This window comes from Amblyomma maculatum, chromosome 3 (genome assembly GCF_055883805.1).
Source record: "Amblyomma maculatum isolate TAMU_Amacu chromosome 3, ASM5588380v1, whole genome shotgun sequence".
In the NCBI taxonomy this organism is placed as follows: domain Eukaryota; kingdom Metazoa; phylum Arthropoda; class Arachnida; order Ixodida; family Ixodidae; genus Amblyomma; species Amblyomma maculatum.
In genome coordinates, this window is record NC_139346.1 from 1,393,886 (window position 1) to 1,411,922 (window position 18,037).

General features: G+C 47.9%; 1 protein-coding gene across 4 annotated transcripts in view; it reads right to left on the bottom strand.

The window, feature by feature from the left end:
• Nucleotides 1-18,037, bottom strand: part of LOC146194092 (tRNA pseudouridine synthase-like 1) — a 168,484-nt gene that overhangs the window by 3,398 nt on the left and 147,049 nt on the right. For all 4 annotated transcript variants that reach the window (XM_084597247.1, XM_084597248.1, XM_084597245.1 and 1 more), the window contains one exon: nt 6,666-6,900. In XM_084597247.1, the coding sequence (XP_084453373.1) occupies nt 6,666-6,900 (235 nt within the window). The remainder of the gene's footprint in view (nt 1-6,665; nt 6,901-18,037) is intronic.

Here is an 18,037-nt window from a genome sequence, read left to right on the forward strand (position 1 = left end):
CAAGAGCCGTTGTAATATTTAGGGTTGGAAACAGGAATGAAGCCACAAATTATCGGCCAATTTGTACAGTGAAAGCTCGTTAATTCGACCCCCGTAAATTCGGCAAATCGGTTAATTCGACGTGCACGCGAGGTCCCTCCAATTATACATAGGAGTCCATGGGGCCAAACGCTCGTTAATTTGACTAAATTTTGCTGTGCGTCGGTTAATTAGATGTAGCTCCGTAGCCCCGTAGCGAGCCATTTCGCATTTCACTGCGGAAGGGGTAAAAAAAAAAAAACACGGCCAAGAGCGGCGCTAGCGTGAAGCTGAGGAAAAAAAAAAAGGCAGAGTATGCCATCCGCACTGTCATTGCCATTAGCAGAATCACGCGAGGGGAACGAGGTCAGCCAAAAGTTCGTTCTTTCCTAGCCCTAACTTCGCGCAGTGGAGTCGTCGAGCTTCGCCTCAGCGTGTGTCGTCGCCACGTGCTTTTTGCATCTACGGTCACGCTTCGCCTATGTGTTTACTGTGCTGCGTGTGTGTATAGAGTGCTGTGCCTGCGCATCTTGACGCTGAGTGCTGCTGCGATGGCACCAGCAAAGCGGCCGAAGTATGAAGCGAAGGACCTGGCCACAAAAGTGCAAATATTGAAGGTGATCAAGGACAGCGTTTCACGCCAAGACGTGATAAACAAGTATGGAGTGAAGAGGACAACCTTGGCCACGTATGTCAAAAATGAAAAGAGCATCTTGGAGGCGTTCGACAGTGAAAGCTTCAATGCTAAGAGGAAAAGACTGCAGACGGCGGCTTGCTGATTACATCACCATCGATGATGGCATCGCAGTCGCCGGACAGCTGACTGAGGACGACATAATTCAGGAAGTTAAAAGTATCGGCAATGATGATTCATCAGAAGATGATTGTGAACAGCTGCCCCTGCCGTCGAAGCGCACGGCTAAAGAAGCCGAAGAAGCACTGTCCGTTCTGGAAGAATTCTGCGAACAGATTACCAATGGTGCGCATGCCATGGAGCATCTGGCAGTGATTAGCGCTATTGTCGCCGGTCAAATTCGCCCGAAAAAACAGATGGTGATAACTAACTTCTTTACCAAATAAAGGTATGTCATCCAGGGGCTCATTTCATAGTCCTTTTTTTTTATTTCATTCGATAATTTGACAGTCGGATAATTTCACGGTCCCGTCGATGTCGAATTAACGAGCTTTTACTGTATAACGCTTGTTTTCTCCAGAGAAATAGACAGGATTATTTACCTATGTGTAATACAACCTTTATATAAAACTAGGGCTTTGATCGTTAGTTGCAAAATGCTACATATTGATTGTTGCAGTGACACCTCTAGGAGGTATCTATTTCCTGAAACCTTTTTCTGCATTCTGATTTTCTACCCATCCTACTCAGCAACGAACATCTGCCGCTGCCTTGTAAATGGCTCCAGGCCTCAGTCAATTGCTGGCTCCATCCAACATTCTGGCAAATGTTTCTGCCATAAGTCACCTTTGAAACAGGAGGTCTGTCTGAAAGCTTGGGGCCTCCATACCCACTTTTGAGAAAATAAACGTGAAAAAATAGTCTTCATGTGTGCAAAATCAAGCACACGTTGCTTGGAACTTTGACATTTTTCGAAAGCACTAAAACAACATAGAGAAGAAACGGACAAGCGCTACCTTATTTCGTGAAACCACAAGTGCTATATACAGTCCACAAACGCTTCAAAGACATGGCAATAGTCTGCACGTGCGCGATAACAAAGTGTAGCTGCCGGAACTGATGGAAACAAAGACTTGCAAAACTAGGTCGATACACTAAGGAATGCAAGTTCTTTTCTTTGACAATGAAATCGAAGGTGCGCTAACATAGGTGATTCCCAGTGATGCTATTTTCTGGGCTTCTATAATCTCTATGGTGAGTTGGTCCCGACTACACCCGATGATATGGCACTGATTTAACAATAGAGCACAGTTACCCCACTTACTGCAGTCAATGGCTAGGTTGCTTCCGGAAGAATTCCTAACATTATTGTTGAGCTAGCATAGCCGGTCGTTGAGATAACAACCTGTTTGTCCAACATAATTTTTACAACAAGATAGAGGGATGCAATAGACAATGCAATCTACACAGTCCACGTACACTGTTTAGTGTTTAATGCTACATGCTTCTTTGTATGAAGAGTAGGGCTGCGTCAGCTTACAAAGCTTGTTTAGCTTATGAGGGGCCATAAACATGGCAAACATTTGCTTTCTGCGCTATCTTTTTTAAGTTGTGGAAAATACTGTGCTTGTAAGGGAGCACACCCACCTTGTTCCTTTCTCTAGATTTCTGTGCGTTTTCCGGACAAGCGCTAAGGTTCCTAAGGATGCGTTCTGCAACCGAGACCTGGAGTGGAACAGGATAGCATGTGGCGGATAATCAGTTCACTTGTTTCTGGAAACTAATGGGCATGCATTGGTGGCAAGATTTTGTCAAGGCGTTTCTGAAGCAAAGTGCAATGACTCCAAGCTTTACCAGCTTAGAGTGGGCGGAGTGGAAAACTAAGAGGGACTTACTGCCTCGAGGTTCGTAGCTCCAGCAAATGTGGGTGTTGGCGACTGAAAAGTTAATGTCAAGAAATCGTATTTCCCCGTCAGATGGTAGTTTATGGGTTAGTTTTAGTGGCCCGAGATTATTCTGGAAGGCTGCTACAATCTGGCTAACTTCATGCTGAAGGGAGTTCCGGTCACAGTCAATAAACACTAAAAAGTCATCCACAAATCTTAAAAACATTAAAAACCTTTGAGCCTTTGAAGCATAGAGTCATTGCACTTTGCTTCAAAAATGCCTTGACAAAATCTTGCCACCACTGCATGCCCATTAGTTTCCAGAAACAAGTGAACTGATTATCCGCCGCCGGCTACCCTGTTCCACTCCAGGTCTCGGTAGCAGAATGCATCCTTAGGAATCTTAGCACTCGTCCAGAAAACGCACAGAAATCTAGAGAAAAGAAGAAGATGGGTGTGCTCCTTTACAAGCACAGTGTTTCCCACAACTTAAAAAAGACAGTGCAGAAAGCAAGCCGTGTTTATGGCCCCTCATAAGCTAAACAAGCTTTGTAAGCTGACGCAGCCCTACCCTTCATTCAAACAAGCATGTAGCATTAAACAATAAACAGCACCAAACAGACAGCGTACAGATTGAATTGTCGATTGCATCCCTCCATCATGCGACAAAAAGTATATTAGACAAACAGGTTGTTATCTCAACAACCGGCTACGCCAGCACAACAATAATGTTAGGAATTCTTCCAGAAGCAACCTAGCCATTCACTGCAGTAAGTGGCGTAACTGTGCTCCATTGTTAAATAAGTGCCATATCATCGGGCGTAGTAGGGACCAATTCAGCTGAGAGATTATAGAAGCCCAGAAAATAGCATCTCTGGGAATCACCTATGTTAGCACAGCTTCAATTTCATTGTCAAAGAAAAGAACTTGCATTCCTTAGTGTATCGACCTAATCTTGCACATGTCTTTGTTTCCATCAGTTTCAGCAGCTACACTTTGTTATCGTGCACGTGCAGACTTTTGCCATGTCCTTGAAGCACTTATGGACTGTATATAGCCCTTGTGATTTTACGAAATGAACAGTTGGAAGTAGCACTGGTCCCTGTCTGTTTCCTCTCCGTCCATGTTGTCATAGCACTTTCGAAAAATGTCGGACTTGCACCAACTAGCCACCCTTCTGAGCTTGGACTGCCACCTCGGTTTGTGCTCGAATGCATAAGATACGACATATGGATTACCACGTGGTTTTCGCCTACAATTAAGTTTTTCTTTCTGACCTGTTATGTAGTTTCAGCAGCCAAGCAATGGCAGTGATGCCATGAAAGTCTACTCACATGGAAAAAGCAAAGATATAAATGTTGCTTTCTGCTTGCTGTGATTCTTGTTCTTGATGCAGGCTGGCTTCAACATTGTGGCGAATTAAAACGACTGAGGAAGAATTATATTGCAATTTTTTCATTCCTCACATGACCTAAACTAGACAGAAAAGGCCCCACAGGGCTAACAAAGACGAATGCACAGATAGAAAAGGACAAACATAAATACAGATAGGCTCGTCCTCTCTGTGCATTCGTCATTTTAATGCTGTGGAACCTATCCAGTGGAACCTAGTAATTGCTTTTACTAGACCTCAACTGGACTCGCATCACAGTCATCACTCTGTTGTAACTGAAACAGGTTAGAAAAGAAATCCATTTATAAATTATTTATTGGTTGTATGCAAATGTCACGTGCAGCAATGCCTTGCGCATCACAACACAAAAAGAATAATAAATCAGCTAGTGGTTTAACTTTGGTTAACCTTGGAGGGAAGCTACATGTACATGTCTACACTCACTGCCAAGCTTGGATTAAACACGTGCATTTCTCCAAACGTAAAGCCCAATCTTTATCGGTGCCTTCAGCATGCCGCCTTTCCAGGGCCTCATTAGCAGGGTGTTTGTCCTTCTCCATCTCGCGCAGTGTTGCAACCTAGACAGGAGCTGGGGGGCTCGTATTTATATATGTATTGCCTCTCTAGTGCCCACTACTTCCACATCTCACGTGACCTTGACAATGGCTATGGGCCAGTTGGTGGCCTATGTGACTATGCCCCAAGGTGACGTGGCAAACAACAGGATACACAGAAGTGCGACCTCTAAATTTCCTTCAAGGTGAAAACTGTGCATACCTGACGTCACCTCACGTGACCTTGACCTTGACAGTGGTCACGGCCTATGTGACTGCCCCAAAATTACATGGTGGAAAACCAGTTGCCTCCCCCTTCGCCGCGGTCGATTACCACCACCCCAGAGAGCATCGTGGCAGTACTGGCTCGGAGAGGAGGTAAATACCTCCCCTTAGGGGAAGGAGACTCAGCGATGGGTGCACCATCAAGATGTCTACGCAGGTTCCCACTAGTCCCGAGAAGACGACGAGAGAGCTTCTGGATCCAGCCAGCAATGCGAGTGGGTGACTCCCGCCGCCTCTCCCGTCAAATTCCGGGGGACAGCAGGCAAGGAGTACGCAGCTCACACGAGAGGACCCGTCGTGCCCGACCGCCCATCTTCTGGTTTCAGACAGTAAAGCGACTGGTAAATGCCGCACGCTCTCGTAACCTCCTGCAGCAGCCGCCGTGGCATGGCTTTGTCTGAAGAATGTGGCATGCACGGTAGGTCCGGGCTGCTATATTCCCGGCGCGTGCAAATCTCCACCGCTGAAGTCGCACCCCCATTACCCAGCTGGTGAGTCAGAAGTCCTTCTTACGTAGCTTTGCCCTTCCAAGGAAAACCTTGTTGATGTATAACTAGCCGTCATGCCCTATATTATTTGCAAGTTTTATTATGCCGACGGAGAGGCCCTTTCACCCTGCTGCTCGTCAGAGGGCACCAACTTTTGGATCGTATTGGCATCTTGCCTGTGCGAGTTGGCCTGCGATCATCGCAAGCCTCATGTGTACCTCGTGAATTTCATCCAAGGAGCAGCTCAAGACAACCATAGGTGAACATTTAAGGACGGAGGAATTTGGGAAACCAGTTGCCTCCCCCTTTCAACAAGGTTGACGACTGGGCACGTTGGTATGGGTTCATACTGCACCAGCCAAAAGACGAGACACAGCAAAGCCTTGTCCTGTCCTCCTCTTTGCTGTGTCTCGTCTTTTGGCTGGTGCAGTATGAAGCCTCCCCCTTTGCTGCGGCCGATCACCGCCACCCCAGCGAGCGTAGTGGCAGCGCTGGCTGGGAGAGGAGGTAAAGACTTCCCCTTAGGGGAAGGAGAACCAGTGTTGGGTGCGCCATCGAGAGGTCTACGCGGGTTCCCGCGAGAAGATGACACAGGCCTTCTAGATCCAGCCGGCAATGCGAATGGTCAATTTCTGGTGCTTCTCCTGGCAAATTCAGGGGAATAGCGGGCACGGAGTACGTACACGGCGCACACGGGAGGATGCGTCATGCACGAACGCCCATCTTCTGGCTCCCAACAGCAAAGCTACTGGTAAATAGCGTATGCTCTCGCCGCCTCCCATGAAAAATGCCATGGTATGGCCTTGTTCGATGAATGCGACGCGTGCGGGAGATTCCGGCCACCATATTCACGGCGTGTGCAAATGTCTGCCACCAAAGTCGCACCCCCATTCCCCAGCCGGTGAGTCGGAAGTCTTTCTTACGTAGCCTTGCCCTTCCAAGGAAAACCTTGTTGATGTATAGCTAGCCAGCATGCTCTGTATTTATTTGCAAGTGCAGTAAATAGCATTCGAGTATTAGCGCTGTGTCATTCCCGTCCTTGCCCTTGTTCCCTCCATGGGTCGCTAATGAGGACACTGCATCTGCGGAGTGGAATGGGAGTGGGGTGGAATGCTGCCTCCTCATAACCCCACAACCTTGACAGTGGTCACGGGCCACTTGGTGGCCTACGTGACTATGCCCCAAAGGCACATGGTGACCAGCAGGCTTAACACAGAAGTCTGACCTCTAAATCTCCCTCAAGGTGAAAACCGTGCATATCCGATGGCTCGAACTACCGGTGTAGCGAAGCTTTCGCTTCTAAACAAACCTATAAACTATGTTCCCTGCTCCTATTCAGCCAATGACTATTTTATTTAAACCCATTTGAAAGTTGGTTTTGGTCGGATGCCAGCCTCTTTCACATACCTGTCGATAGAGGAAGGAGCGGGAGCAGATGCGGAACTCCCAGAGGTCCAGCTGGTCGTACAGAGGGTCACTGTCGGCCGGCTGTGCGGCTGGCAGTAGCCGGAAATCGGTCACATCGCGCACCGTGCTGCGCACTTCATCCTGGTCTGAGCGGCTGGACCCTTTGAAGGATCGGAAGTCATGCTCGCCACTCAGAAGCTCCATCACCTCATGTGCCCGGTCCAGCTCCAGAGCCCTTCGTAGAGATAAATGGTGTGGTTAAGCGGTGTGCTAAGAAAGTCCTCAGTTGCCTGTACGCAAGGATCGTTCACACAAAACGCACAAGGTGAAAAAGAGTTGGCAAACAAATATTTGGACAGCAGTGGGAGCCAGCATTCATTCATTCATTCATTCTTTATTGATTGTTACACTTTTCAAACATACACTGTTTAGCAGATCCATAGCCGAAGGCTAGTGTCAGATCCATGTTTATAAATATGATATAGTGAGATGGTAGATTGCACTCGGGGGCACGAAAAAAAAATGATTACACATTTCATGACATTGTCACACTTACACAATAATAAATGGCTAAATCTTCATATCATAGAAACACTGAATTTTTGCATTTGTTATGGAAAAGCAGTAGAGTAAGGAATATGATGAGTCATACAAATACACTTTTAGCTATATCAAGGTGCTATTTAGAGAGAAGCTGGCAAGCTTGGTGCAAAACCATGTTCCCCTGGTCACTATAACAAATGATAAATCAAACCCTTGGTTTACAAAAAATCATAATCGAATGAGGAATAAGAAAAAACGGCTGTACCAAAATGCAAAACGCGTGAATTCTCCGATTGCTTGGAGTAAGTATAAAAACTACCTGAAAACATACTGCTCTGTTCTTTGTGCTAAATATTTTTCACAAGACCTTCCTTCTCTGCTAAAGAATAATCCGAGAAAATTCTGGAAGATAATAGGTCAGCGTAGCATGAATGATGACATTTCCATACACGACATCAATAACATTCCTTACTCTGATGTTGACTGTCCAAAAGTATTTAACTCTTTTTTTACATCAGTATTCACTACAGAAGACAGTTCTAATGTTCCCCACGTATCTGATTTTGACTACCCGTATATGGCTCCGATTGACATTACATTAGATGGCATAGTCCATTTGATCACTAGCCTTAAGGTATCCTCTTCAAGTGGCATTGATGAGATCAATTCCAAAATATTAAAAAACACTATTTCTGTGTCTAGTACCCTCTTACTTCATATATTTCGGCAATCATTATTAACGGGCATGCTCCCTGACGATTGGAAGATAGCAAAAGTGGTACCAGTTTACAAAAGTGGCAATAAACACTCCCACGAAAACTACCGCCCCATTTCACTAACATGCATCTGCTGCAAGATGCTTGAGCACATTACTGCATCTAATATTTATGGTCACCTGGAATCTAATAATTTCTTCTTTCCCAATCAACATGGCTTTAGAAAAGGCTTTTCTTGCGAGTCACAGATTTTCGAATTCACTACTAACCTTCATTCCAATATGAACAACAACTTACAAACTGACTGCGCCTTTCTTGACTTCTCAAAAGCATTTGATCGCGTAGCACACTGTCGTCTAATATTGAAGATTTCTGCTCTTAGCTTAGACTCTCTAACTTTGTCATGGATTCGCAACTTCCTTTCTAATCGCCAGCAATTCACAGTTGTTAATCATTATTCCTCACCTCTCTCAGATGTTACGTTAGGTGTACCGCAAGGAAGTGTCCTTGGTCCATTCAGTACAGTTCAGGCGTTCAGTCGTGTCCGACTCTTCGTGACCCTATGGACCATGTCACGCCACGCTTCCCGGTCTCTCACTATTGCCACCTGGTGTCCCAGATGTTTTTAGGTGGCACCTGGCAGAAAAGGACGCCGAAGTTGTCTCGCGTGCTGTGTGCGGAACTTTGCCTGCTGGTTGAGCTTCGTCCCGTCGTCTTAGTCACATCTAGCCCTGTTGTCCGTGACATATTTTGATGTCGGCGCAAGGTATCGATCCCAGTATATGTCCCGAACTCCTCCGCATACCCAGGATTCAGGTCCTGTGCCAATCGACACTCCTGTTCACCGCGCTACCCGGAGGAACCTAGGCCTACCACCTGAGCACGGCCTGTTGGAGTTCAACACCGCAGGCGCCCCTCGACCGGCTATGCAAGGAGCTCCAACTTACTACACCCTGCAAAATCCACGACTGCCTCAGCCCTTCCACGGCAGTCAGAGCGAAGACGTCGAAGACTGGCTTATCCAATTTGAACAGGTCGCCTCGTTTAATCAGTGGGACGACGCCGCCAAGCTTCGAAATGTCTTCTTCAGCCTGGAAGATGGCGCTCGTACTTGGTACGAGAACCGAGAAGACGCCCTAACATCATGGCGTGAGTTCTGCCGACGAATTCGTGAGACCTATACCAGCGCGGATCGGCGAGAACGCGCAGAAAGGGCTCTACAGTCTCGTATACAGATGCCAAATGAGACTGTGACCATGTATGTGGAGGACATGACCCGGCTCTTCCGACGTTCTGACCCGGCAATGACCGAAGACAAAAAGGTGCGCCACCTTATGCACGGTATTAAAAAGCAACTGTTCGCTGGCCTCGTGCGTAATCCACCAAGGACTGTTGCTGAGTTTCTTTCGGAAGCTGTCACAATAGAGAGGATGCTCCAGCAGCGGTCTACCACTTACGACAGGCCGGTGGTCGCCGCTTCGGTTGTGGAGTCGTTTTCGGTCTTCGGGGCTACCCCGAACCTACGCGACATCATCAGCTCAGTTGTACGCGAAGAGCTCCAGAAGCTTTTCGGTGCTCCACAGCCGATGGTCGGCTCTGTAGCTAGCATTGTCCGCGAAGAGCTTCAAGCGTTGAAGCCCTCGGTAGCGTCCGCTGATCCACAACCTTTCCCCACGGATTACCTGCGTCCAACTTGTGCAGATATGGCGCGACGCCTGCCACTGCTTCGGCGTCATTACCGCCACCCGATCAAGGCTCACTGTATTCCGCACACACTGAGCCGTTCGTCGACAACCGACGACCACCCCAGCGGAAGGCGGACCTGTGGCGCACCCCAAATCGCCAGCGCCTGTGCTTCCATTGCGGGGAGCCAGGTCATCTCTATCGCCAGTGCCCCTATCGACACATTGGACTTCACGGATTTCCCATCGACAAGCGTCGCCCTCCAATAGGCCAAAGACCCCGGGAGATTGAAGCTACTTAGCGCAGCAGCGCATGGCGCCAACTTCTCAGCGGCAGTCACGATCCACGTCCCCACGCCGACCATCGCCGCAGCGCGGGCCATCCTGGACGGCGCAGTGACGCTCGCCAAGTCCCCACCGGGAAAACTAAAGACAGCTACTTCCGGGGGCGAGGCCGCTTGCAATCGACGTGACGAAGACCCCCTGACAAGGAGCGATCTGGATTTTACGGCACCGACGACAGTTCCTACGCATGAACATCGACTCTCGCTGGACATACCCGTGCTTCTCGACGGCCATAAGGTTAGCGCATTGGTGGACACTGGCGCGGATTTTTCGATTATAAGCGGGAAGCTAGCAGCGCTTCTAAAAAAAGTCATGACACCATGGTCGGGCACGCAGATTCGCACCGCTGGCGGACATGTCGTAACTCCTAGTGGCCTGTGCACGGCACGAGTTCAAATTCGCAGCTCCACGTTTATTGTAAGCTGCCTTGTTATACCTGACTGCTCCCGTGACGTTATCCTTGGGGTGGATTTTCTCCGGGAGTATGGAGCTATTATCGACCTCCGAAAGCGCACAGTGACATTTTCAACCGAGAAAGCTGCTGATACTGACGTCAAGAATCGCCAACGCTGCGCCGCCCTTCGAATTTCCGCCGAGAGCGTTTCGATTCCGCCACGCGCCAGTGTTTTTGTGACTGTTACTTGCGACGAACTGCGTGACGGGCATGCGGTCGCGGAAGGCAACCAGTCACTTTTGCTCACCCACGGCATCTGTACAGCGCGCAGCCTCATCCACCTCCGCGACAGCCGGTCTGATCTCCTGGTGACTAACTTCCCCAACGAACCCCGGAATCTTTTTCGTGCTACTGCCATCGTGTTTGCTGACTCCTTAGAGGATGTTTCCGAATATTTTACGTTTGGGGCTGTTAGCACTGTGCAGCCCCCACTTGACCGTCTTGATATTAGTCCGGATCTCTCGGACACACAGAATCGTGAGCTACGTGCCCTCCTACTAGAGTTCAGCTCTTGCTTTGCGTCCTCATCGAAAGTACGGCAAACGCCTCTCGTGAAGCACCGCATCATTACTCCTGACGACGCCCGCCCTATCCGCCAGCAGCCGTACCGTATCTCAACGACGGAACGTGAAGCGATTCAGACACAAGTTCAGGAGATGCTTTGTGATGGTGTCATACAACCATCCAACAGCCCGTGGTCATCCCCTGTCGTGCTGGTAAAGAAAAAAGATGGGACCCTTCGCTTCTGTGTCGATTATCGAAAGCTGAATGCCATCACTAAAAAAGACGTCTACCCACTGCCCCGTATCGACGATTCGCTCGACAAGCTTCGTCGCGCCCAGTACTTCTCCTCCATTGACTTGAAGAGTGGGTACTGGCAGATTGAGGTTGATGAGCGGGACCGCGAAAAAACAGCTTTTGTCACCCCAGATGGACTGTACGAGTTCAAAGTGCTGCCTTTTGGCCTATGTTCAGCGCCGGCAACTTTTCAGTGCATGATGGACACCGTCCTCGCCGGACTCAAATGGCAAATCTGCTTAGTCTATCTCGACGACGTTGTCGTATTCTCTGAAACCTTTGAAGAACACCTCGAACGCCTGCGCGCAGTATTAGATGCCCTCCGGTCAGCTGACTTGACGCTCAAGCCCGAGAAGTGCCACTTTGGCTACAAAGAGTTGAAGTTTCTTGGTCACCTTGTGAGTGCCGCAGGCGTTAGGCCAGACCCCGACAAGACTGCTGCTGTCGCCAAATTTCCCGTTCCTGCAAACAAGAGAAGTTTGAAATGCTTCCTGGGTCTCTGCACGTACTACCGCCGCTTCATCGCCAATTTTTCCAAAGTTGCCGCCTCCCTGACTCGCCTCACGCGCGATGATACACAGTTCGTGTGGGGCGCCGAGCAACAAGAGGCTTTTGCGGAGCTGCGCAGCCGACTGCAAACAAGCCCTGTTCTTGCGCACTTTCATGAAGACGCTGACACCGAAGTCCACACCGACGGCAGCAATATCGGCCTTGGCGCTGTACTCGTTCAACACCAAGCTGGCGTCGAAAAGGTAATAGCGCATGCCAGCCGCACGCTCTCCCGCGCCGAGACAAACTACTCCACTACGGAAAAGGAATGCCTTGCGGTTGTGTGGGCAACCTTGAAATTTAGGCCTTACCTCTACGGCCGCCAGTTTAAAGTTGTCACCGATCATCATTCCTTGTGCTGGCTGGCTAACCTCCGCGACCCATCGGGGCGCCTAGCACGATGGAGTCTTCGCCTCCAAGAATTTGAGTACACCATTGTGTATAAATCTGGCCAGAAGCACGAAGATGCTGACGCGCTGTCGCGCGCACCCGTCGGTTTAGTCGATGAGAGCACGGACGATGAGAGCGGTTTTCTTGGACTGGTGAGTGCTTCAGACATAATGACCCGACAGCGAGCTGACCCGGACCTTCGACCTGTCATTGACCACCTGCAGGGTCGCGCTGCTGATATCCCTCGGCAATTTGCTCGAAACCTGTCTGCTTTCTGTGTCCGGAATGGCGTTCTATACAAACAGAACTCCAGCACTGTTGACCGAGCGTTCCTCCTCGTAGTGCCAGCCGACCTCCGTGCCGATATCCTTTTTGCCTGCCATGATGAGCCCACCTCCGGCCACTTGGGCTTTACACGCACACTCGCCCGAGTTCGTCAAGCCTATTATTGGCCTAAACTCGCTGACGCCGTTCATCGCTACGTCAGATGCTGTCGTGAGTGCCAACGTCGAAAGGCGCCACCTCTCAAGCCAGCAGGTTTGCTCCAACCTATTGCGCCTCCCCGAACACCGTTTGACTAAATCGGCATCGACCTTCTGGGCCCATTTCCGCTGACATCGGTCGGTAACAAATGGATTATAGTGGCGACCGACTATCTCACATGGTATGCGGAAACCAAGGCGGTGAAGCGAGGCACGTCATCTGAGATCACCCAGTTTTTTATGCAGCAGATCGTGTTGCGCCATGGCGCACCGTCCGAAGTAATCACCGATCGAGGCACGGCGTTTACGGCACAACTTATGCACGACGTATTTGAGCTGAGTCACACGAGCCATCGCAAAACCACTGCTTATCACCCACAGACGAATGGCCTCACGGAGAGACTCAATAAAACGATCGCCGACATGATTGCCATGTACATAGACTCCCAGCACAAGACCTGGGACGAGATTCTCCCGTACGTCACATATGCCTACAACACTGCCATCCAAGAGACTACGCGTTTTACGCCATTTCGCCTGCTCTATGGACGCGATGTTCAGACGATGTTAGATGCCATGCTTCCGTGCTGCACGGATAATCCTGTCATCCCAGACGCTGAGCAGTTTGCTCAGCGCGCCGAGGAAGCACGTCAACTTGCCCGCATCCACATTCAGCAACAGCAGGGAAAGGATACGCGTCGCTACAACCTCCGTCATAGACACGTCACATACGAACCAGGAGAGCAAGTTTGGGTGTGGACACCGGTGCGCCGGCCCGGCTTGTCTGAAAAACTGATGTCGCGATACTTTGGACCTTACAAGGTTCTGCGCCGTGTCACAGAAGTGACATACAAAGTCCTTCCAGCGGGTACTGTGCAGACCTCGCGTCGGCAACCACGCTCCGAGGTGGTGCACGTTGTCCGCATGAAACCGTATTTCGCGCAGTAATGTGCGGTGTACTATGCACTCGTTTAGTTGTGTAGGGCACCGCCTCTGTTTTATATTCGTTGTCTGTACTGACTTGCATCGCCGATCGCTCGCGCCCAGTCTGTGCTTCCGTTTTTTTAGGAGGGGGAGTAATGCCACCTGGTGTCCCAGATGTTTTTAGGTGGCACCTGGCAGAAAAGGACGCCGAAGTTGTCTCGCGTGCTGTGCGCGGAACTTTGCCTGCTGGTTGAGCTTCGTCCCGTCGTCTTAGTCACATCTAGCCCTGTTGTCCGTGACACTATCTTCTTAACATCACATAGCTTCATCTGCAATGCCTTGAGAATGCCATCTAACCATCGCGTTCGCTGCCTACCCCTTCTCTGGCGACCCTCAACCTTTCCCAACATCAAATCTTTCTCCAGCGACTCCTCTCTTCTCATCAGATGACCAAAGTAGCTGAGCTTTAACTTTAGAATTTGACCCTCCAATGAGAAGTCAGGGTTTATGGTCGACAATATCGACTGATTTGATCTTCTGGCAGTCCAAGGAACTCTTAAGAGTCTTCGCCAGCACCACAATTCAAACGCGTCAATTCTTCGGCGGTCAGCCTTTTTCACAGTCCAACTCTCGCATCCATACATCACAACTGGAAAGACCATAGCACCTTGGTCCATTACTCTTCTTAATTTATATCAACGACTTACCGAACACTATTTCATCCAAAATGCGAATATCGAATATTTGCTGATGACTGCATTATATATAGAGTAATAGAAAGTACTGGTGACCATAGTGCACTTCAATGCGACTTGGATATTCTTAACAATCGATGTAACACATGGCTAATGACCTTGAATGTCTCCAAGTGTAACATAATCTCTTTTACTCGTAAGCCAGCTACTTCTCACTTTCCTTGCACCATTAGTAAAAACATATTGGCGCGGAAAAATGAATATAAATACTTCAGTGTTCACTTAACACTGAATCTCTCGTGGGCGAATCACACAATTACCATTTCAGCTAAAGCTTCCCGGTCTTTAGGCTTCCTGCGCCGCAACTTACATAGCGCTCTTTCCAATGTGCGTAAACAAGCCTATTTTACATTTGTTAGATCTCAACTAGAGTACGCCTCTTCCATTTGGTCTCCCCATCAAAAATACTTAGTTGATATAATAGAATCAATCCAAAACAGGGCCAGTCGTTTCATTACATGGAATTATAGTTATCATTCAAGCGTAACACAAATGAAGCTGGAACTTTCGCTCCCTCCATTAAGACTGCGTCGAGATATTGCCCTTGTCTCTCTATTTCACAAATTAATCCATGCCACTCATTCCCCGTTATCGCACCTGCAACGACCCTCTTATTCGTCAACCAGATCCCACTCTAACTACAGTTTTACACGCATTTATGGCAGTACTCATGCCTATAACTTTTCGGCCCTGCCACGTGTTATACGCCTGTGGAATGACCTTCCAAACCACATCGCCTCTCAGCGCAATCGTGAAATTTTCCATAATCATCTTGTCAAACATTTCATCGACAACTGTACTTAGGATGTCCTCATCTGTATCAGGGAGCCATGACTGTTTTCACTTTATTTCCCTGTCTTATCACATGTGGTTGCTACGTTGTTACCACTATTTTTTTATTTTCCCATCTGAAAGATATACATCTGTTTTTCTGCCAGGTTACTTTATATGTATGTTTTCTTGTTTAATTATTTTGTTTACGTTGGGCTTTTTCTTTTGCGTGGTTGTTATATTTTCAATGATTGCTTAATATATTTTCGTATTTAAAACTGTTCATTCCTGCTGATTTTGCTGCTTTTTTAGGCATTATTATATGTATCTATACTTCTTCTAGTATCCCCCTTGCACAATGCCTCCCTGGAGGCCTGTAAGGTATTGTAAATAAATAAATAAAAAAAAGTATACATCACACGTCTTGATACATTCAAATACATATATATATATATTACTATATATAATTTGGAACTTGCATGAAAGAACGAAAATTAAAAATCTTTTGCTCAAAAATATTTTTTTTGGTCCATCATATTTGAACTATCAGTTAAGTAAACGGTCATAAACAAAGCGCGCTCTCTTGAAAACAGGGATGCAGGCCAAATTGTACAGACGATTCAAGCAGGAAAATTGCAATAAAACATCTACAGTACTTCTAGGGGTCACTGATTGTTGTTCGAGGCTTGGGCAGGTGTACTGAGAACTAAAATATGACGAGTCAAGAATCAAAAGAAAGAGAATTTATGTGGTGATGTGCCACAGTGTGCGCCCAGTCTGTTATCGAAAAGAACTTATAAACTTTTGGTCCCCCCACAGGACTGCTAAGAGAATGGTTAACTGCACCACTCCAAGAGGAGAGAGTAGACTTCAAGTGCACAATGTCATATTTGGGCTCAATAAGTATATGCGTATAAAAATAGTCCCTTGTGCACCCACATTGCGAGATGAGCTCCCCCCCCCCCCCCCCCCCCATGCAGCAGACACGGTTATGCCCCCTGGGCTTCCTTAATGTAGATAGAAATCTGCATCAGAAATATTGCTTCCAGAGATCCAAGCTCGCATGCTGGGTAAGAGTGACACGGCATTGGTGCCTGATGTGTATGTATCCAATACTGTTATCTGGTTGCAGAATACTTTTATGGCCTTGTGTCCCCTTTTTACATATACGCCTTTTTTGTAGACTAAGTCTCAGTTGAGTTCCGGTGTTCGTGTTGTCTCTTTTACCTTCATCCACATGTTTGCTTGCACTGGAATAATGTCTCACAATTGTGTTAGAAACCAACCAGTACAGCCTACTACGCTTAGCCTTCGCAGCTACATGTAAGCACCAAGCGCGAGGCTTTAGTGGCAGCTGGCAAAGTGCAATGCACTTTAAGTTATGCGATGCGAGAATCATTTTTAAAAATGCCCTCGGCTTTCGCCCGCCCACCAAGCTCTCTCTTACGTCTACACTGACGATGCTGAGCGCCTGGTTGCACACCTCAGAGAAGGGCTAGTATACGCACCAAGAGAAAAAATGGGGAAACTTAAGCCTCAGCTTTACATGGTCTTTCTGTGAATATTTAAAAATGTTCCTTGTTTGAATTACTTCATTTATAAAAATACTACTACTGTCACACCAGTACATGTTGTGCCCGGGCAAGCTACTCGGATTCCGCTCAGCCGAACGTCAATCTTCTGCTAACGCCTCATTCCCAGGCGAAAAAAACTCTTTTCCTGCTGGATTACGGAACCGTGTACCCAAATTATCTAGCTGGAAAACTGTGCTTTCCAGCTGGGACAAAGCAATTCCAGCTGGAATTTCTCTATTTTCTGCTGGATTATGGAACTGGAAATCATATCCCCCAGTCAAGCTCCAGCTGGAAAATGGCAATCCAGCTAGAAAGTTCGCTGTGTTTTTCCAGCTGAAATGGGCATGCTAGACGTCTATTTTCATCCCTGTGCAGCTCTGCAAGAAACCACAGCCTTCACACCGCGGCAGAAGATGCTCATTGGACCTCTCAGGCTGTCTCCAGAATGGTTTCCCAAGCAGGAGATTCTCACAAGCGTTCGTCGAGTGCAAGGAGGGGACTTCATGGCTGTTGCCCCAGTCTTGTACTGTGCTGAATTGGATTCACTGCCGCAGACGAGGCAACTCTCGATCATGAGACGAGAGCCCGACCCCTTGAACATTATGTACAGACAGGGGAAGAAACACGCAAACAAACAAGCACTGTTTCTTCCCCTGTCTTCGTTTTTCGCGCTGTACATAATGTTCAACGTTCACCAACTCACCCAGTTTTACACAACACTGGCGGGACACTCCAGGTGTTACCCTGCAACTGGCTAGCACCAGTGACCTGATGGATGCTGCTCGACTGGCGCCAAGAACATTGGCATGGTGAATATCCCTCAAACGCCAGACTTCCTCTTACCTAGATTATGGTAGCTTAGAGAAAGGCTTAGTGTACCATTCTGTTAATGAGGGTGTTGTTGCTGGCTGTAGGTTTAACATTGCTAAAAAGAGAACAGCACAAGTACAGGACAAAGCGAGAAAAAAACAACACAGGTGCTTACAACTGAGGTTTATTCAAAAGGTGCCCATATAGTAAATAGCCTCGAAGCAAGCTTCCAGCTCTGTCAATGTTAAGTGCGCTGTAAATGGCTGCATAAAGCATTAAATTCTTGAAATCTACACAAAGTTTTGAGGACGGGTGCCTATGGGAAGAGTGACACGAGAAAATGAAAATAACAAGATGTAGGTGAAGGATGGAAATTGGGCATGTGGTTAGGTAAAAAAAATCATGACTAGCACTTTATGCAAAAAGTTGAAAAGACCCAAGAGACGTGCAATTACTTTTGACGAATAGACTGCTGACACACGTCTCGCTACGGGTTTGAGTCAGGTAAGCATCATGTATATCCCGTGTGTGTTTTCCATGTCTTTTCAACATCCTCAACATGCTCGCAGCTGGCACGCA